The sequence below is a fragment of the Hyposmocoma kahamanoa genome, unplaced genomic scaffold (assembly GCF_003589595.1).
Source record: "Hyposmocoma kahamanoa isolate Upper Pololo Valley unplaced genomic scaffold, ASM358959v1 81, whole genome shotgun sequence".
Lineage (NCBI taxonomy): Eukaryota > Metazoa > Arthropoda > Insecta > Lepidoptera > Cosmopterigidae > Hyposmocoma > Hyposmocoma kahamanoa.
Window position 1 is genome coordinate 3500373 of NW_020654080.1, and position 27298 is coordinate 3527670.

Sequence of the window (27298 nt, forward strand, 5' to 3'; positions counted from 1 at the left end):
CTTCCGAGCTCGTCCGAGCCTCGGATGCGGCCCGGTCGGCTTCGGCTCGTTGTAATGTAAACACTCTCTGACTCTGTCTAATTTAAGATCTTACGACGACGCTCGTATGCCTCGGACACGGTCAATTGTGAATATGAATATGCAGCACGTCCGAGACTTGGATGACTCGGACAGAGCTCTCACCGGCCTCAGTCTAGTGTGAATCATCCTATAAGAACCTCTTTCTCTTTAAAACGTCCTCTGTAGCAATAGTGCATTGTGTATTAAGGGCGGTAAATAAGGAATTAAGAACGAGACTCTATTAGAAGCCCGAAGTCGAAGACTGAGGGTTTTCGGAGTCGAGTCCGTAATTCCCGTACCGCCGGTGGAACACAATGTTTTTCATTACACTTGCACGTAAATAGTATGATTGCATGCAGGCTAACATGACTATAATGCCCCAAATAAAACCCATGGGTGTTTTTTCTTCTTTTTAAAGCTATGTATCTATGTAATTTGACTTGTAATAATAATGTATCATATACGCCACATAGACATATAGCACTGTAATTCATTTAGCACTTACAAGTTGTTTTTACCTGTGATAAATGAAATAAATATTGTAAACTACAACGACAATAAAGTACAAACACAACCCAATAACATAGTAAATATGAAGAAGTGTATATATTTACATAGAGATGTCTTACGAATGACTAATTATGTTTAAAAATTAATTCGACAATATCAAGCGTAATATTCTTACGTACGGAATAGAGATATTTTAAATTTGAATTCTATTTTTATTGAATATCATGATGATTCACAATCATGATTTTCAAGAAAAGGAACTCTCTGTGAGTAGGTTACTTTTTACTTTATGAGACTGTCATTTGTTTTTTCATTGTGGCGTCGTTTTCTAAACTGTAAGTCGCTATTACAATGAATTTCAGTCGTGAACATTTTCAGTCCATGACTGTGTGAATAGTGAGAACAATGAATCTATTATAAACATAATATCTGGTGTTATTTATCAGAATCCAAAAACTTTCAGTATGTCCTAAGTAACAACCGAAAAAACCCAATACAAAAGATCTGTAACATACACTTAGAGAAATTCGTAAGGGCAATTCTACTGTGTCAAACCAGCAGACTGTACGTAATATCAAAACAGCATTAAAGAAAAAACTGCAAAAACTATTTTTCGTTTTTTTTTGTAATTTTTGTGGGCAATAACATAAAAAGATACATTTATCATACTTTGTATATTAGACATTAAAGAATTCTATGCAGCCAATTGCCTACTGGTATATTTATCAAAACGGTCATTCTCAGACAAATATTCACTACCTAATTTCCATGGCAATTTTTATGATTTCAATATTCAAGTAATGTACATTATCGTGTAATTATTAAATCATATTTTCACGATGCAGAACTCGAATATTATATTTTATTGTACGATAAAAAAAAGATGACTTAAATAATAAAAATTGCCACGGAAATTAGGAAGTGAACACCTGTCTAAGAATGACCGAAAAACGATGGAGTTTCATTCCCCTTTACTGAAAGAGTCTTGTTGTAATGAAATTAGAAAATACTGTAGTGGGACTTGCAGTGTTTGGTTTGACACGCAACGCCGAGCGGTGGCGCTAGTTTGGAATACGGAACAAACGCAGGTTTGTGTTCTATCAGATCGCAGGAATTTTTCTATCTGATTGACCTGGAGGGCCAAAAAGGCCGCATTGGTGGAATCACAATATGATTAATTGACAATTCATATTATGAATTTTTTAGACCTCCATAGAACATTGTCAAATAGATAAACTGGGTTTTTTTTTTGGAAATTCATAATATGAATTGTCAATTACTGATATTGTGATTCTGCCAATGCGGCCTTTTTAAGCCCCCTGTTCGATCTTTGAATTCTATTCTATAAAAAAAGAAAAGACTGCAACGGTTAAAGGATTAAAAATTCATATTGCGTTGCGTATAGATTGCGTTTGGATTTCATTCGAAATGGACCAATTTTCTGTTGGCGTTAACACGACGAAAAATCCAGCTGAGGCTAATTCATTGAACTACAATACGCTTTTTCTAGACATAAGGTTTAGAGCACCTAGGCTTTCTTAGAAAGGTTATTAATGTTTAGATACACGTAATATTTTTCAAGAATGTTTGTTTTAGCTGCATGCAATCGTAAAATAAACTCTAACTTCGGTTAACGTCCGAAATTCTCAACTCCTTTCTAATTTTTGCTACTTAAAATGATGTTGTTATTTATTTTTGAGTGAAGCTAATAACCGACTCTCGGATTGAGTTTGAGAGGTCGATTTTTTTTTAGTATAAGGTACGTTCGAGTACTTTCTTCAATTCCGAGTTCTCCAAGGGTGGAGGTCGAAGAGAGTAAACAATCGCAGACTGCAATCCGACAAATTGCATGGTTTAGAATTTTGGAACGGAAGTAGCATTTTCAACTACTCAGCATCTGGATTTGTCATTCTTCATCGAGAATATTGGAAAGATCAAATATTTGTTTAGAGTAGTAGATCGTTCGGAATAGATTAAACAATAAAAAATACGTGTTGTTTAGAGCGAATGGAATGAATAAATGAAATATTGTTAATGGCAGTTTGAAAATTAATAATGACAATGTAACACAGAATACAAAAGAAGTAATAAGTAATAATTTGCAATACACAATTTTAGTACATAACATTTATTTATCACATGAAGGGCAATATATACGTTTATTAGTTTGCCGCTTAATTTGTAACTATATACATACTACGTAGGTACCTTTATTTATTTTCCGCCAATGTTGCGCGAAACACAAATGTTGTACAATACTCATATATTTAATTAGATGGTCGTTAATTTATAAGTACATATTGTGTACCTTCATTTATTTTATGCAAATGTTATGCAAAGTTATTGTATGTTAAATTTAATCAATTTTAATGCATTCTATAGCCGTAAATAAATATTTTAAAAAAGAGATAAATGTTATTCTAACAAGTTAATATAACAATTACGTCATCGTCCGTTACCTGTCAATATTCACGGAACACAAAACTACATTCAATTTAATATATACGTTGTCAAATAAATATCTTTATGCGTTTATAAGACCCTGTTCACACGGCGTATTTTATATGCGTTGACGACGTGCGTTTCACGAACGCTGTTTACCGCAGACGTGCTGTAGTGAATCGATTCAAACGCGCACAAATATCGTGTTTCAAGCAAGAAGTTTATATACTCCACCGGAATTTAGAATTTCATGTAACTAGTTGCTTCATTTCAAAAACTAACTGAAATTAAAACTATTTCTTATCAAAAAGCGCGAAACACACGCACGGCTACAGCGCGTCTGCGGCGCGCATATGCGTAGATGACGCGCGTTTAAAACGCGTATAAATACGCAGTGTGCATATACTCTAACATTTTCTTGGCGATTCTCAATGCGACGTTATCAGTTTTATTGACATACATGAAGATGAACGTTTTATATTGGTTTAAGATTAAACCGACAAGTGTACTTTTGCCTTACTATGTATTTTAAAATAAACTCAGATTACGTTTACGATAGTCTTTTATAACACTTACTTATCAAAAGGTTTGTAAGGCCTAGTTTGTAATCGTAGAAACATTTTTATATTAGCACTGCTACAACCTTACCTATGTCTAACGCCCAGCAATAATGTGAGCATTACTGCGTTCCGGTTTTAAAGGGTGCTGGTGAAATTACAGGCACGTCTGACTTGTCAACTTTTGTCTCAGGGCGTGTCTTTTACCACCAGGCGCACGACTTGTTCGTCCCGTTAGTTGGTATTTTAAAAATAAAACTATGAGCTGCTAAAATACCGCTACAATTTAGTAGTAACTTTTGATATTACATCGTATTCAACGATTACAGGAGAAGTGATGAGATTTGCACCAATAAATAATAATTCATTCAATCTCTCTTTCCACGCAACACTAGTTGTGTGAATTACAATTACAAAGTATAATTACCGTAACTATCGAATCAGTGAAATGTTGTAAGCACTATGGTTTTCCCGAAACGGTTTTTTAATAAAAGAGCATGGTTGATTTAATTATAGCGTAGAATAGTGTGATTTAGGGCCACAAAGTCCAGATGCGACTTTAAATAACTTGGCCCGCGGGCACTCCTCATCCATCTATACATATTTCGCAAAAAAATAATGTAAAGTATCTATGTACGTAACATATTTCTATATTTTTAAAGAAATGGTCTTAAAAATTCCAATGCATAAATTATTTATTTAAACAGTTGCTTCGGAAATTTTTGTTGTTTTGCATTTGTTAACGGTGATTCACATTAAACAATATTTGAAAGTAGATTATATCGTCATAGAGTCAATTCGGCGAATTACCCAATGTAAGTAATTTTTAATGGGTAATTAAACAAATATAAAGAGAAAAAAAACTTCGTAATTATTTTTATTCCTTTAAACGGGAAAGGGACAAAATACCCAATAGTGGGACGTATAGGTATGTATATACTAAATAATATTAGGTTAAATTTGATGTATATAATCTATTTAAACTTACCTAAAATAAAAAACGACACTGGAAACGAAACTCTATCTAACTTTTCGGAAATAAATTAAAACAGCACTATTAAATCCTTTCATAAATTAAAAAAAATAATAAAACAATCGAACTGAATTCGCGGCAAAAATTTCAAACGACTATTTCCCGCGGAATACTTTCGATTATACGCGTGGCACAGGCTGCCTTGCTGTGCGGCCTATTGCCATGAACTCGACGCTCCGACTGCCGCAGCGTATGTGATATGTTTTGAACACATATCTTGTCGGCGTAACAAGTTTATAAAACAGGAAATAATTATAACAAGTACAGCTTATTATATAGACATATTTAGACGTCACCGGACACTGCAATTTTCGTCACAATTTTTCACCAAAAAAAGAAATTTTACGGACCTACTATAAGTTGGTACGCGCACAACCAATATATAATTATATATATGTAACTGTAGTAGTTGTTACTACATTTTAGTAACAACAAATCATTGATGTTAGCGACACAACTCGCGCCTAAATATAATCAAATAAGGTCCATAGATGCAAAATGATCACTTTTCAGAAAAAAGGTCTGAAGATTATACAAACGGAATTAGTCGATGACTTTTTATGCTCAAATAGAAGCGTTTTAAAATTTTACACATACATAATTTGTTTCATATTGTTCGTATTATTTTTACAACTGAAATCATTGACTTACAAATAAATGGACGACGGGTCTAATACAAAAACCACGAAAAAAATGTCCCAAGTCAACCTATTCGAAATTTAAATTGTAATGTCATCGCAGTATCGCGCTGTCAGTCGAACAAATGAAGACTAAAGCGGAGTTTGGCGCTCTGTATACGATTTTAGCGCCTTACAAGTGCGGACACTTTTTAGCGCGGACCCGACGTCCATATAATTGTAAGTCAATGACTGAAATAAAAGCTTTTTGACGTTTGATCATTATGTGGCTTTATTATTACAAGCACGAGGATACGAATTGTAACACCCTATAAATTATTAACCTCAAAAGTTCGTGGAATCACATCTATCGTGAAACTACGCGACACCGGATTCATTTCCTAAGTTTGCCAGCCTTAGAGGTGGAATATTTTCTCCAAATTTAAATGGGACCAATGCTGATGTATCCTCTTTCCAACAAAAAAAAGATCATCAAAATCGGTTCGCAAAAAGTAATCACGTAAGATACACACAAAAAAACAATCTAATTAAGAACTTCCTCCTTTTTTGGTGGTTCGTTATTAAGCATGAGTCCGAATGCGATCCGGTGTCGGTGCACTGAGACTATAAAATCCGACAAATGTAAGACATGGATGTTATTAATGGCCAATAATTTACGTCACCGGAAATAATTGTTTGAAATTTGAATGAAGTTGTAAATAACATTGTACGTAACATAATAAAATTATGAATATTTTTTTATAATACCAAGTGACGGGACGAACAAGTCGTGCGACTGATGGTAAACGACACGTCTTACCGCCAGCTTTAAATCGCAAATATCTGAGACATAAGTTGACGCTTATATTACTGTTTATCGGCAAAAATAGGTAAGGTGACAATACCTCCCTGGACGAACACTGTCAACAAAGACATTAGCTGTGTTGCCATTTTTCGGGCTGACGTGGGCAGGGCAATTTTATATGTGTGCTTTCTTTGGGATAGTCCGATTTCAAGGTAACATTATTGGCATGTGAAATTTTCCGCTCTAGTCAATAATTTAACATGGTATGACAATGTATAATTTTGGATAATGTACGTCTTACGCATGGATGACACACATGTACACAGATACACGTACTTGGACTCACGCACACTAACTCTTATGTTAATCTATTTTTAGTTTGAAAAGTTAAAAATTACTGTAATTAGTGAAATTATTATTATATATATGTATTAGCTGTAACACCAATTATAGTAGATATTAAGGTAGTCTATTTCATCATCTTAAAATAATATAAAACAAGATTACTATTAATATTATAGAACAGCGATGTTTCTTAATACAGGCTCTAACAAGCCTAAATGGAAACATCCGCCCCTGTACGTATGCCCTTCAAAATGAACGAATAAAACATTTTTATTATATATTGGATTTTTTTGTATACTTTATGCAATACAGTTTAGATAATTTTATAAAATTGCATAAAGCATGCATACGTGACTCAGGTTAAATTGTATAACATAGTTTCCCAAAGTGGCCCCTGCCGTCCCCCAGTGGGCGCTGAAGAGTCGGGCGGTAAGAACCAAATGGGGAGCATTGATGCTGCTCAGGGGGTGCTACCACGTTTGAAAAAAAAAACCTGAATTATCTGTATAAACTAAAACAAGGAAAATAATTATATACATAATATAGTGTAGCATTATGTATATCTTTTTTTCCTTGTGATTTTTTTTGTATTAAGTTAGGCGCACATTACCATTAGGCGCACGTCTTGTTCGTCCAGTCACTTGGTAATATACAAAAAAGCTAATTTTAAAAATACGTGTTTTCGATTATTTATTGTGATGGTGGACGTTGAAATCTTGCCTCATTGGGTAGTGAGCCAAAAACTTTGGAAACCTATGCTATACAGCTTAACTGAAGTTAACTGACTTGTTTTTATACTGTTATTTTGAACACTGTGTAAACGACGTAAAGTACAATTGATCTTTAGTTTCACACATAGGGCCATAAACCACGGTACTTGAAACCGTAACGAATAAACCATTATTACCAACAAAAATACCTACAAAATAAATAAAAAATTACACTGATTTATATAGAATTAACTCCCTGGACGAACTCTTTCACAAGGAACTCTACTGCTACATACAAGGAGACAATAAAATGAGAAAAGGACTTAACAATGTTTATAAGGAAAAACAGAGATATTATGTACCTATTCTTCCACTTCCACAGATAACGCAATGTTTATTGATGAAATAGCATAACAATTCAAACGTACTCAGTCAAAACTTTTAATTCGTTTCCTGTATTTTTTTGTAAATGTAAAGTCACTGTTTCACCATGAAGAATTTTCGGTAATAGTGTGAGACGTCGTTTGAGTCTTGGCCACTTCCCACCTCCACAGCATCAGCCTGTTGACAGACTTCGCAGCTGAGTCGAGAAGACTAAAAAGACAAAAATCGACAGGACTCCGACAACTCTCCCCTGCGGTCCGTTTACTTATTCCTTTACTTCGAAAGAAAGTTCATGGCGTCCCAGTGCCCATTTTTTCTACAAAGGGATTCCATATTAACAAGGATTTAGGATGTCGCAAAAGCTACACACTGCCAATGAAACTATTTTATCGAATCTAAATTGTCTACATTTGTTTTTTCAAACAATCCAACGTTGTCAGCCGTGACCACGGGACGACTAACTAACGTTGGTTTGTTTGAGAAAACAAATATGTACGATTTAAATCCTACAAAATAGTTTCATCTCCAATATTGTATTTCAATTTAGTTTTTAAAAAGGCCTATGTTCACACCAGTTGTCATGTCCATAATAGTTGCATTGCCACTCTTTAAAATACAAAGATCTGTGGGGCAATGCCACTGCGCCCGTCACCCTGAGACATAAGTTGACAAGTTGTCTGTAATTTCACCAGCACCCTTATCCTTCAAAATCAAAACGCAGTAATACTAACATTACTGCTAAGCAGCAGAAATAGCGGCCTGGACGAACTCTTTTACAAGGAGCTCTACAGCTACTTATTCTATTTGCAAAGATCAACCCTTAGATTTTGCTTATTCTTCTCAGCGGAATCTGCCTTACTAATGAGTAGTAAGTAGAAGTGTAGTTTGCTTACCTATGAAATAAAGATTATTTAAGTCTGAGTTTAGTTTAAATTTCTTATGAGATATATTTAACAAAATGCCACACGCACTTTACAACGATATTGTCAAATCGAGATAAGCACGTATGCGGAATTCAGACAAACGTAGAAGTGCTTAGTTTAATAATATGTCACGTTAACATTCTTTTTGTCGTCAAGTGATTTCCTGCGTTATACCATGGACATATAACTTAAGAGGAGTGCTAATCACGATACAAGACAGTGTAGTCGAGTATTTAGTACCTACTGGTGCACCAGATATCACAACTAGTACCAAATAGTAATGATGCAACAGACCTCCGCTTCTGCTTCCGCAACTGTGGAAGTTCTGCACGCTTTTTCACATCTGTTTCCGTTTCTGCTTCCGCAATATTTATAACGGAACTTCAATCGGAAGTTTACAATTTTTGCAACGGATCGAATGCTAGTGCGGATTACTTATTAGTTTTGTGTTGTGTAATAATTGCACTTAAATTGTGAAACCAAAAACAAGCCCAGTTGGAAACTATTTTGTTGGTTTCTTTATGGTATTTACACTCCCGCTTCTGCATCCGCTTCCGTTTCCGATAGAATTTACTTTTGGCATCTGTTTCCGATATGACACTTCCGTTGCATCATTGTCAAAAACATATTTTTGTAACTAATTAGAATTACAATGACAAGCTGCAATTTATCAAACTTACTCTAATTTCTAGTGATCACAAACTAATCAACTAGATGGCGCTTATTGCATAGATTTTTAAAGATAGTGCCGGATATTCTTTTATTTTATTTAGGTACAACGCCATCTACCTATAATAGGAAGAGTTAATTTATAAATTAGTTTGTAACACACGATGCCATCTATTGATTTGACACTTATATTTGTCAATGTTAAGAAAATAAATTTCAACTCATGATCAAACTTTGAATAATGTTACAGGAAAAAACTGACTTTTTAAGTGTCATTTTAAAGAGGAATTAATTGATATACACGGCCGTAATATAAACTACTCAAGGGCTATTGACCAGCGCCATCTAGTTATAAGATGGAATTTTGACATTATTCATAATTTACGGTACGGGGATTATATATTCAAAAAAATATTCTACATACGAGTACGTCTAAGTTCTAAAAATAACAGTAATAACTATTTATTTGAAAAAAATGCCTGTTAGCATCGCCACAAAGTGAGCGTCTGCTAACACTACGCCGCGGCACTGTATCGCGGTGTCTTACGTCAGTTGCCTAGTAAACTAGACAAACCACCTAGTTCTGTGGCCGCTCGCTAGAGGGCGCTAGTCTTGCGCCTTACTCTAGTATATAAGTAAAATTGTAAAACTTGCTCACTCTCTTATCCATCATCTCAACACGAAACATACAAGCCACAGCCTGCGTTTTCATTTACCACGTCTCACGGTTTAACAACATCTATTTGACAAGTTTCATTGAAATGACATTCCGACATCACATTCCGCGAAATAAAAATAACCTAACATAAGCGATGTCTAAATTGAAGATACATAGTACCGGACATCATCCCATGTCAAAAAATTGTATAATAAACTCCGAGAATATTTAAAATCAGAATCAAATGTAAAGGTAAATGTATTGAAAAAACTATTAATTTCTATTAAAATTATTAATTACGGCGAGTATCTCCAACATTTATAATTAATGTCTGCCCCTCTCCCTTTCCATGTTGTGATGGCTGTCAAGGTACATGTGTATGTTAGTGTATAAGTATATTCATAAGTATATTTCTGTAACGACAACACATGTAAAGCACTTATAAATAAATAAATAAATCGATTAACGGGTTACGATTAAGTGGGTGAAATTCAATAAACTATATTCATACCCTAATTTGTCACCGTTAAAGGTGGAATATCTTCCTGAAATTTGAATGGGGCTCAACTGAGGTACCTCCTTTTCGACAAAAAAGAATCTTCGAAATCAGTTCACGTTAAAGTAGTCGCGTAACACACAAAAAATACAACCGAATTGAGAAACTTTTCCTTTTATGAACTCGGATAAAAACGTTCATCCTATAAGCTGTTTTATTACGTTGCAACTATGAATTAGCGTAGAAAATAAACCGCAAAGTATCTTAGGGATTATTTGGGTACCTATACTTTCGTCCTTATAAGTCACAACATCATCAGTGCTCTGAGGTTAGTGCTGTTATGGCTTTTTTGCGTGTGAAAATCCTAATGGATATGTCTAAGCCTTGAGGGCAGCACAGAGGTTTTGCCCGAATAGTACCTCACTCTAGCTAAAATCACCTGGTGGCCTACTCGGGTGCCCGAAAGGTTGGAAGCGATCCGGGATCGACTAAGCGCACCAGAACCATATAACCGCATGTCTTGTTGTCCTACGTCATTTCGTCGCCTCATGTAACTGAAGTATCTCACATGTGTATATAGTTGTATGTACACTTCCTATTATATCGGTTTTTTATCTGTTTATTTACTGTTGTCAGAGTTGAAAATCAGCGCCACGAAACGGTTTAAAAAAATCGTTTGTAGCGAAAGCAGAATTTTGAATTTGGATTACAGTTGGAGTTTCGCTCCCACATTTATATGGCGAACGGCTATGGAGTGGAATTCTTTGCCTGCATATTTGTACCCTGAACGTTATAACTTGGATCTTTTCAAACTGAGAGTGAATAGGCATTATTTAGGTGTGTAGACTTCATCGTCACTTTCCATCAGGTGAAATAGAAGTGAAATGCGCGCTTTAAAAAAGCTGAGCAAGTCCTGATTGCACCAGTCGCGATACGCATGACGGTGAATTAGGTACTGCATAATTATGTCAATTGTTTATTCTTAACGACATCTGTAAGGTCCTTGGTAATTGTTGTCCATCCATTCGTGCCGATTTAGGACATGAAGCCTTGGCCACTGCAATCGACTTTCCCAAGAAGAATGGTCTTCTCAAATAGTCGGGTGTTCTTTGCGCAACGTGTCTGAAATATTGGAGTGTTCTTGTAGTAATGGTAGTCGTTAGCCTTCTTCGGATTATAAGGTTTAACATGCAATTTACGTACAAATGTACGTACCATTTTCAATTTTAAGTACCTGACACATAAAGCAGAATGCAAAAATTATGCAAGTAATAACTACTATGCAAAAGAAGTATAGTTTGTACCGTAAGTAAGAGGAAAAAACACCAGCTCAATTCCTTCGTAATTAGTTCTTTAATGAGGCTTACAAGGGTATATTATAGTTGTGAATCAACCGGTTTGATGTTTTTATTTGACTAATTAGTAATCTTTTGCAACTTGACCCCACACGCACCAATCGAAATTAGGTTACCCTATCAGTCTATCTACATTTTATCTAAACTATGATACATACCGCGTTCCACTTTTGCGAATTTAAAAACATACGTAAAAGTGTCCAAGGATCAAACACATTTTAACTTATTTTTTTTTAACACCGCTGGATTTTTTTTTTGGTAAATTTTATAATATGAAAATGAAGTTGACTGAAAATAGTCTCTGTACAGAATACTAAAACACCGACCTTAATAGTTCGTGGATGCTGTTAAGTGTAGAGGGCTGGTTGCTACTTATTTCTCCAATTGGAATAAAAACAATAAAACTTGAAAATTAACGAAAATAGTCTCTGTACAGAATACTAAAACACCGACCTTAATAGTTCGTGGATGCTGTTAAGTGTAGAGGGCTGGTTGCTACTTATTTCTCCAATTTGGAATAAAAACAATAAAACTTGAAAATTAACGCGGTTTTTCCCAATATATGTATTAAAATTAAAAAAAACTACAAAATACAAAGTATTCAATCTTTTTGCCTGGTTTCATTGTAATCGGTTACCGGAAAGTACGCGAAACCAGATTCATCTCCTAGTTTGCCACCCTTAGAGGCGGAATATTTTCTCCAAATTTAAATGGGACCACTGCTGAGGTATCCTCTTTCTAACAAAAAATAAACATTAAAATCGGTTTACAAATGCCTGCGTGAATGATTAACAGTCGAATTGAGAACCTCCTCCTTTTTTTGAAATCGGTTAAAACCCCATTGATGTTAAAAAAAATTAAGTAAAAAACCTGATTTTCAGTCATTCGCAAAAACGTGCCTGATCCCTAGACACTTTTGAATTTAGATATATTGAACCTAAAAACATAACAAGCAGTGTCGGAGTTAGAATGCAGTTCCAAGATCACAATATCCAAATTCTAGATTTAAGAGCTGGCTGCCGTACTTTATCTTTAACCTCCTTGTACGACATCGGTCCTGCATTCCTTTTGGTTTTGTCAAAGCCATACCAAAAGACCCGTCATACTTTTTTATCATATCAAGCAAAAGGACAAACATGTCGTGAGCTTTGTCGTAAGAGACACGTTTGTAACAGTTGCAATGCCTGCCACTGCCCCGTCATATATCGCTATAAAGTTGACAAGTCCCTTTGTACCTGTAGTTTTATTAACACCCTTCAAAAGTGAAACGTAGAAATGCTCACATCCCGGGTGCCATGGACACACACATAGACAACCACAAATTACATCCAAACTCACGAGAGAAATAAATGTAGGCCATACGAATATTTCTCCCGTCCCGGGAATTGAACCTGGGACCTCTGCGTGGCAGTCCGTCATAGTAACCATTCGGCCACGGAGGCAGTTATATAAACATACATGGTTAAACGTAGGTATACATACATACATATACTTCACGCCTTTTTCCCACCGGGAAAACAGTTCAGAGAAGAAACAGGGCAGAGACAACAGTCTTCCACTTGCTACGGTCCTGACTCACATCTTTCGCCTCATCAAAGCGCATCAATGCTTTCATACACGCTCGTCGGTTAAGGGTACTCTTGACCTGGCCCTTCTTTAGGATGGCCTCAATTTGGTCATGATAAGTTCGCCTTGGTCAGCCCATACCAACTTGCCCACTCACACTCATAAATCTGTTTCGTCACTCTTGTTTCATTCATTCTCTCTACATGTCCGAACCATCTAAGCATCCCTTTCTTTGTCACTATATATTCTTCCACGCCGCAACGCTATCTTATCACACTGTTCCGTAATTTATCCATCCGAGTCACTCCAGCCACACTCCTCCAAGCTCTCATTTCTACTGCGCATTAATTGTACTTTCATGCTTCTTCTGCCAAACCCAACATTCACTACCATACATAAGTGTAGGAACCAGCATATGTACAGCCAATCGTGCCTTTTTAGACACTTTCTGGCTGCCGATGATGCCCATGCAAGGCACCATTCACCTGATTCCCTGCGTTCACTCTTCTTTCAATGTCTCTTTCACATTTTCCATCACACGTAAACATAGAACCCAAATACACAAACTCTTTCACTTATTCCACTTTCTCTCCTTCAATCAATATCGTGCAATCCGTCATATCTTCCTCTTTCAAAAACCATTACTTTCGTCTTGTCCACATTAATTTTCCTTCCTTTCCTTTTAAGAGCACCATGCATAATATTTACCATCTCCTGCAACTCCTCCACTGACGACGCTAATACCACCTGGTCGTCGGCGTATAGGAGGCACTTAGTGAGTAAACCATTCATTCTGAGCTCACACATACTCTCTTTCAAAACTTTTAAACAATTGTCCATAATTAGGTTGAACAGCCATGGCGACACTACACATCCCTGTCTAACACCTTTCCCGATATCGAACCAGTCAGTGTAAGCACCATTTATTCTGACACAGGCACTGGAATCCTCATAGAGAGTTTTCAGTGCCTGAACTAGACTGCCGTCCACCCCATACATATGCGATATCGACCACAATTCTTTCCTTGACACTCTGTCATAGGCCTTCTCCAAGTCTATAAAAGCGCAATAGACTTTTTGTCTTTTAGCCAAGAACTTTTCGGTTATGTTTCGCAAGGAGAAGACCTGATCCATCCATCCCATTTCTCTTCTAAATCCCGCTTGCACGTCCCATATTTATTTTTCCGTTTCTTTCATCACTCTCTCAATCAATACCTTTGCATATAATTTGCCAACAATGCTGAGAAGATTGATTCCGCGGTAATTTTGGCAGTCTTGCTGCGACCCTTCTCCCTTATATAATGTTAAACGTATATACTATTATATTTGTCGTTTAGTATGACGAGCTCTGTCTTCAGCATGTGTGCTCGCTTCGGTAGTTTGGTAGGGAAACAAAGTGAGAATGACGAGGCAAAGGAATTAAAGAACCATTCACAATTTGAAAATAAGTGGCCGGGAACCAGAGAAAAGGCGATAAAAAAGTGGGATGACGATGTAGGAAGTTGCATCGTCACAAATTCTTTCACAAGAAACTCTACTGCAGTTTTCTGTTCAATTTGCAACTACTTATAATATAAAATCAAATGAATGATGATGTGATGTAAATTGTAATTTATATTCGCCGTGTAAATTATACATTTACGTAAGATGCCCGAAAGAAAAACGGTGCTTTTTTCTTATCTCTTTCTCTTTTATTACGTAATTTAAACCTGACATTAATCTTTATCGACAAGAAAAATAATCTTAACAGTGTGATAAAAGTAACGCAGAGTTATATTAAGCACCCAGTATTAAACATATCTATTGAATTTATTACCTATAAAGATACTAACACATATAAAAGGCTTAAATTCTAGCTCAATATGCTGGCAGTGTTTCCTCGTTATTTGGCTAATAGATTGAGTAAGGGTATTGGATCTTTCTATGGACCCAGTGGATCTAGGTTTTCAACTCCGAAAGATACTTAATAAATAGACATTTTGAGGTCTGTTACTTTTGACTTTTTATAGTATTTTATACAATCATTACATAGTGAGGTTCTTTAGTTATTATGGTCAGGATTCTTAAAGTCGGGTGCCATGGTTAGTAACCTCTATTCCCACTAGTTCAATTGTCCTGTTCAGTTGACTGAACTAATGAGATTTTATTCTCGTTTGTTCAGTTGGCTGAACTAACGAGACTCTTTTTCCTATTTGTTCAATTGACTGAACTGATGAAATTTTTGGTCCTCTATTCTTCATTTAACTATGTGCTTGATACTCTACGAGATTTTAAGACCTAATTCTGTAATGCTTGCATACCATATTTTTTCTAGGAGTAAATAAAATAATAAAACACGACCAACATTTAATGTATATTTTGTTAACAATCCATGTCAACAAACTCTACAAAACAAAAAAAAACCAAAAAAATAGAATAGAAATGGCCAAGTACCACTTATATTTTTACCAATTGTTTTTATAAAGTTTTATGGCACGGTTGCAACAATTGTAGGCCGGTTTAACCAATCAGGAAACAGTAGAGCGTTTGAGCAGCGTCATGTGTAATAGTTTAATTAGCGAAATTACGGCGTTCTTTTTTTGAACTTCATTATGTACTGTGTAATGAAACTTTTCAGTTCAGTAGCGAGTACCATAGACAATAGGATTTGGATTCAGAATTAAAAAGAGCGCCTTTCTGATATGGTGAAATTATAATTGACAGATTATATCACAGGAGTAAAATTTTTTTTTTTGGTTGTGGGGCTATCCATCTTGCTGTTTTTAAAAATCGGGGCAAGCACTGAATAACAAAACGGAAGTAAAATAATATATTTTATTTTATTGCACTGTGACTAACAGAAACGGACTTCTCCTTATACAAATATATGCATAGTTATACATATGGTTCAATTTTAATCTTATCTTGTCACACCAATGTTTAAAACACAAGTAGTACAAACAGTACAAGACACAACCACAGTATAATAAGACAAGCAGTCTAACTCCCGCCCCTGTTCGACGCATCACTACACGACACTTGGAATTTATGATTGTCACATCATTATTATAGTTATACGTACAGGGTGTAAACATAATTTGAAGAAAATAAGATATTAATCTCATTATTCTTGTGCTATATTGAAATAACCTTCGTCAAATGCAGTTACAGATGAGCAGAAGGTTAAAAATCCAATCAACCCGCTCGGGTTTTAACTGGGTTTTTACTCAGAGTGCCGAGTTTTACCCATATTTGCCCAAAATCGTGGGCAGAAACGGCGAATACGGAATTTGGTATAATTCCATACCTATTACAAACGTCGATGTAAAAAATATTTTTTAGAGGAAAAAGAGACAACTCCACATAACACCCACCTTGCAATACTGTGGATGCACATTATGATTCGATTTTTATGAAGATCGATTCAAGTGCGTATGATCTAACGATATTTTGTATCGATTTATTTCAATGTGATTTTCAATCCAATAGATTCAATAGACAGGTAAAACGAATCTAAATCAGAAAGCAATAAACATTTTGTAACAATATCATTAAAATTAAATTTTTATTGAATTGATATTCAATTATTACTCCACTAGTTTGTTATAATTACTAATACAAAGATCGAACACTCAGAAAAAAAAATTAAGTACAATAAATAGCGGCATCTCACTCACGGTCTCTCAGCTCACGGTCTTTCCTGTCAGCTGTAAAGACATCTAACTGGGTGACGAAATACTTAAGATTTCTCATAGATGGCGCTACGGCTAAAAAGTCGTTGAAAAATCAAACACAAAGACACGACAACAAACACATAGAAAAATTCGTGAGGTCCGTTGGTTCGTTCCGTGGCTTAGTTAGTATACCTTCTGCCACAGTATGCTAGAAGACGTTATTATTTTTTGATAAGCACAATATTAAACACGTCTACTATTTGATGTCAGTTTTTAAACAGCGAATTAACGCTTCAATTCTATAATAAAATTAATGACCCATAATGATAATGAATAGAATAGAATAGAATAGAATAGAATAGAATAGACATTTATTGCAACGCCACAACACATAGACACAAAAAAAAAAATATTGATACTACTTAGACAAGCAAAACAAAACAAAAAGACGTAATAAACAAAATGAAAATAAAATGAAATAAGACAATAACAAACAAAGAGCAAAACAAAAAATACTAAATATAACAACTACAAATGTTGTACTGTCATGTGTGCGGTTGTGGCGTATGCAAAAGGACTTCATTCAGCTTCTGCCACAGCCGCAATTGACTGTGGCGCTGGTTTTATGGAATAAACGAATTAATAACAATATGGAATTGCCGTACTTGTCTTAGTTTACTATGACAATACAGAACTATAACTCGAAACACAACAGTCGACTGTTACCGATAAAACGTTTGTGCTAGGTGGTGGTCAGTTAACGTTGTCTCGTTTGTTACGTCATGGGATTATTTTTTATAATACTAAGCGCCGGACGAACAAATTAACAGTTGCAATGCCACTCAGATGTTTTAATGGCAAAGATCTTAGGGGCACTGCCACTGTGTCCGTCATCCTGAGATGTTGACAAGTCCCACGTGCCTATAATTTCACCAACACCCTTACCCTTTGAAACAGGAATGCAGTAATGCTTACATCACTGCTTGGCGGCAGAATTAGGTAAAGTACTTCCCTAGACAAACTCTTTACTAAAATTTTGATTGCCGAGCTGTCAAAGGAATATTGTTGTTGATAATAGTGGTCGAACCGCTTTAGTTTTCTGTTATCAATAATAAAGGTCATTGCTATCAATGCACTAAGATAAAACTACCCATATTGTATAATAATAACACCAAACTGGGCTGGTGTAAGGTGCGCATACCCAATGCATCATGTCCCAATTACACATACTGTATTTAATTGTCTTACTTTGTACTTGAGTTACGTTCGAAACATGCCATGAAACACTCATTCCACAATTTGTCCTTTAGGAAAAGTAATGTAAATATTTTTGTCATTAAGTGCTCTGTTTTCAGTGTGAATCATTTTAACAATCCATTTATTTTGTAAAAAAAAAGACAGATATATATATTTTTTATTTAATTAGCCTCGCCTTAATTCCTATCTGTGTACCTACGTAATTAGGGAAGGAAAACACATATGACAAACTCCGTGATCAAATATTGTCTGCAACTTCGTAGAATAACGTGCTCAAGGTGTATATAGTATATTATTCATACAATTCAGCACCATACTATTAGTATATAGTATTAAAAAGTGCCCCTTCAGCACTTGAAGAGGCACTCTAAGAAGAAGAAGAATATTATAGCGCAAATACTTATAATTACCATCAACTTGACAACACTATTACTCTAGTAAAGGCAATCTAGGCTTTTTGGAGGTGCAGATATCTTAATATTAACCCATTAAGTGTCTTAGAAACACACGGTATTCCTAACAGTTTTGATAATTTGTATTTTTTTTTTAATTTTTATCAATTTTTACAATGTGTTTTTTGTAAATTTTTTAACGGTGAATAAAAACACATCTGCGCGTAAAAACCACACCCAGCACTGTAAAAATTAATGTTATAGTTTATAAATACAACATGTGCACGAAGCACAAATTGTTGTTTAGCAAAACATATAATTTATACGTGCATTTTCAGTGCCACTTACTAAAATACTAACAATTTCTAAGTTAACAACTATGTAAGCACATTAAGTAACACGGAAATCACAATAGACAATAAATTTTTACTTAAACAATAACTTAGTTCATGTCTTTTTTTTTAATATTATTTAAACCGGCAAAATAAAAGTCGGCTCACAGTTTAAAAATGTTGTCATCGCTGCCTATGGACATTTGTTATAAAGTACTTAATAAGGATGTCAATCGTGATGATGTTAATAGAAATAATATATGTTTCACTCTTGACACTGTACTGCGAAAACGTGACAAAACATGTAGATTTTAAGATTTTCATGTCCTTCAAACTGTCAACAGCCTAAACCGCATTTCAGAAAATTGTTATCAAAAAGAATTATCACATGCATCAATTAAATATTGCGTGATAATTAAATTCTACCTACGCTACGTAAATTATTTATTTTAACCGTGTGTTTAAAGGATTTCACAAACAATACCAAGGAATCACAATTCCAACTGCGTTGCTATCTGATGCTGATATTCAATGAGGATATTTTGTTTCATGAAACAGACTTCAAGCCTAACAATCAGTTCACTCGTCGTGCTTACCTTCGAGAAAATTCCAATATGATTAAGTCAGGCAGACTGATTGATTTTATAGGCAGATTGATTGATAAACGTTACAAAATCTTTAAAAAAGCGTTTTTATGTAGATTCAATAAGGTACTGTATATCAGTGCTTCACCGGGACGCCATGGCGACGTCGCCAGCCACGTAGCCAAAAATTTATATTGAAATGTATGGCGGCTACTTGGCTACCGAATTTGGAAGCGTAGCCACTACGGGCACTCCGCTATGTGGAGTTTGGCGACAAAATGTACGCGTGTAAACAGTCGCCAGACAATCGCCGTAGTGAAAGCACGTCTGTCGATACAGAAAGATTGAAAATGGAGATAGAAAACCGGCCGTGCTTATGGAATATTTTTTTTTTGTTCTTTGTAATATTTTATCTCGACATACTAGGCTTGGTTACTCTTATTGGCGACGGTCGGTTGCCAGAGGTAGCCCGGCACTCACTGCTGGTGCCGTCACTCGACTTTCTAAAAATGAATGAAATCTGCAGCCGCATCAGTATCTGCTGATGTTAACGTCAAAAATAAGCTTCCGCGTACGCTTATGTATAAAAAACCTGCATCAGCAGAACCTGCCGCGCAACGTTGTGGAAGCGATGCAAGGAAGCACGGCCCTCTCTTTCTCTTTGTCTTTAAATAATAAACAATACACTGTTTACTCTCACCACTGTGATTCGAATAGTAACAGTAGTGAGTGCCCTTTTATAAAAACTGTGAACTATTGCTTATTAACTCACTCTGAAATATTGGGTGTGAGTTAACAAGCAATTGCGTCCGGTTTGGAAGGGTTAAGTGTGCTGGTGAAATCACGGGCATATGGGACTTATCAACTTATGTCTCAGGGTGACATCTCTTATGAATAGACTTGTTGCTTCCCACCAGCCACACGAGTTCTTCGTCCCGTCATTTGGTATTATATAAAAAAGGAAGAATTAAGTAATTCTATGCTCTGAAATCTTTCACTAGTCATAACCATTTGGAAACTAAGCTACCACCTTACCGGCTTATATCTTTTGCGTAACATAACTGTGGCAATAGTGCACACACCGACAAATTTAACGAAACACTTGTAAAATCCCCAAAATATTGCAGGGTTTTTTCAAAAATCTGGTCGGTTATTTTTGCTTGTTTTTTAAGTCTAATTTGAAAATTAGTGGTCGACTCAAATGTTTTCATTTTTTTTTTAAATCCTACTAATGTAGCCTTGTACAACGGTTCGAGGTTGATTCGCAAAATTCTTTAAATTTCGTAAACTTTAAATGGAAATTTAATTAATGAAAGAAACATTTATTTATTAGACTTTAGTTAATCAACGTTAAACTGTTACAATTTTGTTAAAAGATTTGTTTTTGCTTTGTAACAAAATCGAAAAAAAACTCAATTTATTTAATTTCAATTTTTTTCAGTTTCACTATGGCTGTAGTAAGTCGATGACGTTATTTAATTGCTACCTTATGTATAATTGTTATGTATTTAAATAGAAACGTTGCTATTAATTTTATATTCTAAATTTTGACCTGGTAATACATTTACCGGTGTGTGTATTTCAAATACTGGCTTAAATAAATATAGTATCAACCGGTTTTTGTTTCGTAAGATAAAAATTATAAATGTTACAATCACAAAATAGCTAGAACATGTTTTTTATTCGATGCCTAAATAAAACAAATGTAACACTTTTTTCTCTATCAAGTTTTTTGACCATGATATTAAGAAATATATTTTATTGAAGAATGTAAAAAAGTGAATAAGCTACCGCACGCTACATTTTATTGCACGAACCATTCTGTCTGTTTCAAAAAGCCAAACAAAATTACGTAGTGTTTTTCAATACATACAAAGTATCTTTGGCAGCTGATGGCAACTATGTTATTATTATCTATTAGCGCATGATTAGCGCAAAAGGGAATATAACGTTGCTTTTATTTGTTCTTGACTTTTCGCGGTTATATTACGAGAGGTGCCATTGTGTCAAAAAATGGAAAACCCGAAAAACCTCTCGTACTCACTGCCTCAATTCTTTTGTAGGCTTTATGTAGTGCAAACATATAATAAAGCTGAGGCAGGTGGTCATTTAAATTGTGTAGTACACAATGCCAAAGAGCGAGTATTCTAAAAAAAAACAAATATAATCTAATTGCTAACAATCAATATGTTTTTAAATCAATATTCGAATACACCCAATTCTAAAACCCATAATTAGTAAAACATACTGATATGATATTAGAATCATCGTTACCAACTAGATGCTTCACTTATTGCTTCAATATGAAAAGTATCGTAAAGGGTGTTTACGATACAAACAGTATTGAGAATATTCTTCAAATTTCTAGGCTCTACGTCAATGGTGGGCGTGGACCTTTGTTAGTGAGCCATTTATTACACTACTCTGCCAACCAGGCCCTCACTCATTCTGAACGCGAACGTCGAGAGCGTTGTAAGTGTTACTATCATGGCGCCATCAAAGCTTGTATTTGTTGTTGTTGTTTCTCATCGAAATTTTTGTAAATTTCAAGTAAAACTTTAAAGCCCTCGTGCATGCTGATCTTTTTTCCATATGTGATGTCTTTGTACATGTCAGGCACAACAAAACTTCTTTTTCTCTACTGCACGACATGGCGATAGCAAAACAAAATGGCTGCGTGAACTAGAGGGACGAAACGATGCTACTGCTTTCCGTGTTCGCCGCGCGTCAACTGAGCTCCCTAACAGCCCTAATTTTTACCACACTGCTAAATCTGCAGAGCGCTGCATATTCGAGTCGCCCTAAATTGGGACCCTAGCTCCGTAGTTACTACAGTTCCCTATATTAGAGTAAGGGTCCCTTGAAATTGGGTGGTGTAGTAAAATTCGAAAGTACCAAAAGTAAACAGATGTTTATGGAAGGATAGAAATATCTATCTATAGAGTAGATACAAAATTCTTTATTGTTAGCACCACATGCATAGTCAGATTACAGGACAAACATAAACACATTAGTAGGGTAACAATTGGCGGTCTTATAGCTTACAGAGATTTCTTCCAGACAGCCTTAGGATGGAGAAAGACTAAACATAAACAATCCTTGAAGCGAAAAAGAAACTGAAGGAGCGTGGCGAGTGAGCGTGACACTGGGTCTATCAGGAAAGTTGAAACCTTCTCAGTCCCATGACAGTTTTATTTGCAAGTGCAGATTTTAGCTAGCCCGGGCTCTTTTTTATGAGGTGTTCCTAACGACTTTGGTGCTTCGACGTACTAGAGCTATACTAAAGTCACACGATGTCTATAACGCGCAGCTGTGTTTTCATCCACAATTTTTTTATAATTTATTAAACTATAAAAATTAAAAAAAATAAGAAATCGCGTTGCGTCGCCTAAACTAGGGCAGAGGGTTTAAACTTTTGTTCAACAAGAATATGATCCTTTAACGCCATTAGTTAAAGGTTAATAATGATTATTGGTTGATAAGAACAAGTCGGACATGCGTAGTGGCTACTGCCCCCCATTGTCTGTTGACAGAATCAATGATGAGATGATCAATTTTGTTGACAGTAGTATAAGAAATCTGAATTAGAAATAATGAGCTTACCTCATCAAAAGGACGAAGAAATTTCAAAGAAATTCCAACAGGAGCCTTAGGTTTCATTGTCATTCACTTTTACAATCGCTTTCACAACACAATGGGTTTCAAATACATTTAAAAAGCATTTCTATGCTTTTATTTGATTAAAACTTCGTTTAGGGTAGAACCATACCAAGCAAAGAAACGCGAATTAGAAATGCGAGTCCAAAGCTTTTAAAAATTTTTGCATTTTCTTAAACATACGTGTTCACCCTTCAAGGCTAAAAAAACACTCAAATGGTTTACAAGTGCATCAGTGCTTATATTGACTCGGTTCTTGAAACAATTTTCCTTAAAACAAAATAAGGAAGGATCGAATTGCTCACTCCAGGTAACTTTAGCTTTTATATATATCCGTTCACTATGTAGACACTTTTCCTACAGGATTATGATTTTTTTTAAATTGAAAATCACAGTGCGAAAGACTACACAGTTGGATGTTTGTTACTAAACACGTCGTTACTGCAGTCAGGTATTGGTTCAAATGTAACTATGTTTAACTCTTTAATATTGGCATTATGATTTCAACTAAGTGCTAACGTGACAATAATCATGAAGGTCTACAATACGTCATTCCATAAAAAAGATTTACAGTCTTGGTACTTTATAGTAAAAATAATAAAAATAATAACTTGAGGAGGTCGGATTTCTGTGGCTTCCAACACAATTACTGAAAGCAGTCCTGCTCAATACGGCTTGTATTGTTCACCGGTTCTTGAACTTGAGTCCCTGACCCCGGCCACAGTTCTGTTGCTAGGGAATATCTCCCATTTAAAAATTCTAAATTAAGCTGTTTGGTTATGGGAGAGGCGAGAGTTTAAAATAATAATATGTCGGGTATATTTAACCACAAGTTAAAAAGAATCTACTAACCGAAATCAACTCCGAGGCTCTACATAACCTGAAACAATTTTTGAAAAATTGTTTTCCGTATTGGTTCTTCCAGGCATCCAATGCTGGGTCACCGAGATCGATTGATAACGATGTATATATACAATTCAAACTGGAGAAACTAAAAAGTTGTAAATAATGGAAATGAAACTATTTTTTCCGTATATTAATTCCGGGGCCTTCAAACCTCCGATGGTCACGGCTGACTGAGATGGTGAAGTCAACAACCACTTTTATCTAATATTACACAACACCCTATTTTTAACTATTACACTATTACAAAGTTAAATTTGTATTGAATTGATATTCAATTGTTTTTTGTGAAATTACTCCATTAGTTTGTTGTAATTATTAATACAAAGATTACGACAGATTAAGACACTTAGAAAAAATTTCTTCGATCCGACCGGATTCGAACCGACGTCTTCTAGTAAACCGTGCCAGAATAAAAGAGGGATTTTATTCTAAGTGTCTTTATATTAATCTTTGCATTAATAATTGTTACAAAAGTTATTAAATACCTTATTATTAATTCTTTAAATAACATTTCAATTTACGTTACATAGGTACGTTTTGCAAAATATTTTTAATCGACTTGAAAAAGAGGAGGGCGTTCTCTTTTCGTCCGTTTTTTTTTTTTGGACGTGTGTTACGTGATAACTGTGAACCGAGTTCGATGATTCCTTTTTTGTTGGAAAAAGGGTATCTCAGTATTGGTCCCATTTAAATTTGAAAAAAATATTCCACCTCTAAGGGTGGCAAACTAGGAGACGAATCAAGTTTCGCGCTCTATCCGGTAACCGATTTCAAAAAAACTTGGCAAAGAGATATAATTCCACGAAATTCTTATTTAACGATCATGGCTATAATGAGAAGAAAAAAGGCTCGATGGTTTTTTTTGGGGTAATTATAGTCAAGTTAGCCTGCATGCAAGCACACTATTTACGTGCAAGTGAGATTTTTTCGTTTTTTTATAATATCAAGTGACGGGACAAACAAGTCGTGCGCCTGATGGTAAGCTACACGCCTGTCCATAACACTTGCAGTGCCACTCAGAGCTTTAAAACGCAAAGATCTGAGGAGCACTGCCACTGCGCCCGTCACCCTGATACATATTTTGACAATGTATGGGATTCCTAACAGTTTTCCTTGTAAAGATATTTTACGTTTTTGTGTCTGATATAACACAACGCTCATTTGTTTTAACTGCCCAGGATCTCGTATGGCTTTTTGATTTGGAGAGGGGCCGCCGATTTTAATAGTACAATTCTGTCAAAGACATAAAATGCGTATGTGGCAACACTTCGCTCTTTCTCTTCCCTTATAACATTGTCGGGCAAAGTGCTACGTTAACAAAAATAAATAAGTAATCTTTAATATCTCTATAATTTAACTGCCTCCGTGGCCGAACGGTTACCATGCCGGACTGCCACGCAGTGGTCCCAGGTTCGATTCCCGGGCCGGTAGAAATATTTGTATAGCCTACATTTCTTTCTCTCGTGAGTTTGGGTGTAATATGTGATTGTCTATGTGTGGGTCCATGGCACCCGTGTCACAAGGTTTCCTTAGTGCGGGGCTATGTTGAGTGTGTACGTTATTATTATTATTATCATTAATATTATCGTTATCGTTATCGTTATCATTGTCATTATTATTACAATAATATAAATAATGTAAATTTTAATATAAATAGTGACTTGTACACACGCCAGCACATCAAGCTACAGTTTGACGTACCTTGTTCCGTTGCACTGGAGGCGATTTTCGAACAAAAATGTGTAGTATGGTGTGCCGTTGTCCGTACATGGTTCCGTAAATATTAAATCGATAAGTTTTAAAAACTGTGTGTTGCCACCATCGAGTACAATGGTTGCCACATACTTTACGTCTTTAACACTTTCTCTTTCAGTGGCTCTGAGAGTTTAATCTAAAAAAAATCAACATTCTTACAGTGACGTCACAGTACATTCATTGTAATGGAATTTATGTTAAAGAATAATAATTTTTTTCATTATTTTTTAATAAGTTTTCACCTATTTGTTTGGGTAGGCAAAGGTTCTACCATACAGCCTCTTCATATATTAGTATTATTTCATTATTTTGATGAAAAAGGCGACAAACGCCAGGTCTTATATAATTTATTTCATGTCATGACGGATTGATGCTATATAATTGTATAGGACAGGCTTAATATATAAGCTTTTATGTTTTCAATAGGTCTTCGGGGTTGCTATATCATTATATTTCTAACAGTAGATCAATATTGACAGATTACAACTACTAGGACTAAAAATAATTTGGCTGTTCTGTACAAAATCACAAATTTTTTATAAGAAAACATATACGCTACTGTTTACAATATTCCTGTTGGTATTCAATATTTGCCATTATCGAGATTACCGTGAAACGGAAACTTCAATATAAAGGTATACTTCTGCTTATTTGGATGACGCAGCGCACATGGAGTGCTCCGCTAAGTTCTTTCACGTTTTTTCTACTTAGATTTAAAATAAATATTAAAAAAAATTTAATATTAAATGTGAACGTATTATCTATTAGTAAAGAGCAACCCCAGGAGTTTCTTACTCATTCTTCTCTGGAGAGTCTGGCATATATGAAACAAACACATTTCAAATTTGAATTTTAGTACATGCATTTCTTTTTTTATGATACTTTTTCATGATTTTTATAATGATGATGTAAGGGGACGAACAAGTCGTGGGCGGTGGTTTACGACACGGCTATCCATAAGTTACAGAGCCAACGGGAACCAAAAGCCGGACACAGCAATGCTGACATTACTGCTTGGCGACAGAAATATTTATTTATTTTATTTAACATAGCTTAAAGTAACAATTTTACACAATAAAACACACTAGGCTACGCCTGTCTCGTAATTAGTAAAGTAACAGTACTTCCCAGGACGAACTCTTTCTCAAGGAGTTCTACTGCTTCGGTTCGTTGTCTTATTTCAATTCACCCAAATTTCACCATTACTACTACAGTAATGCTAAACATTACTGCTGGCAGTACTTTCCTGGACGGACTCTGTTACAAGGAACTCCACTGCTACTAATGAAGGCCCGTGACCTACACCACGATTCTAGATCATAATGTAAATTAAAATGGAAAAAACAAATAAAATTCGAAATGTTACTACACAGAAGGAAAAGGAACAATAACATCTCATGAGGAAAAAGAAGATTTCCTTGAGCGTCATCTAACCATAAAAAATACGCCTGCGAGGTGCATATGGTGCAATATGACACGTATGTGGTTTCACTGCCTTTCGAGCTATTTCCACATATCACAAAAACGTTCACTCCTGTACGTAGTCCAAAGGGTCCAAAAAATTACTACAGCACCGCATTGGTAGGTCAATGACACCGCGATTTAAAATAAGAAGTAATTCAAAAATAGTCA

General features: G+C 35.3%; 1 protein-coding gene across 3 annotated transcripts in view; it reads right to left on the reverse strand.

Annotated features, from left to right (window-relative positions):
- Positions 1–27298, reverse strand: part of LOC113234053 (facilitated trehalose transporter Tret1) — a 110587-nt gene that overhangs the window by 23200 nt on the left and 60089 nt on the right. The window contains exon 1 of one of the 3 annotated variants that reach the window (XM_026469285.1): positions 22952–23034. The exons of the other annotated variants lie outside the window; for them this stretch is intronic. Coding sequence (XP_026325070.1) covers positions 22952–23014 — 63 coding nt within the window. The 5' untranslated portion in view covers positions 23015–23034. Of the gene's footprint in view, positions 1–22951; positions 23035–27298 lie in introns of those variants that run through there. 3 annotated transcript variants of the gene reach the window in all.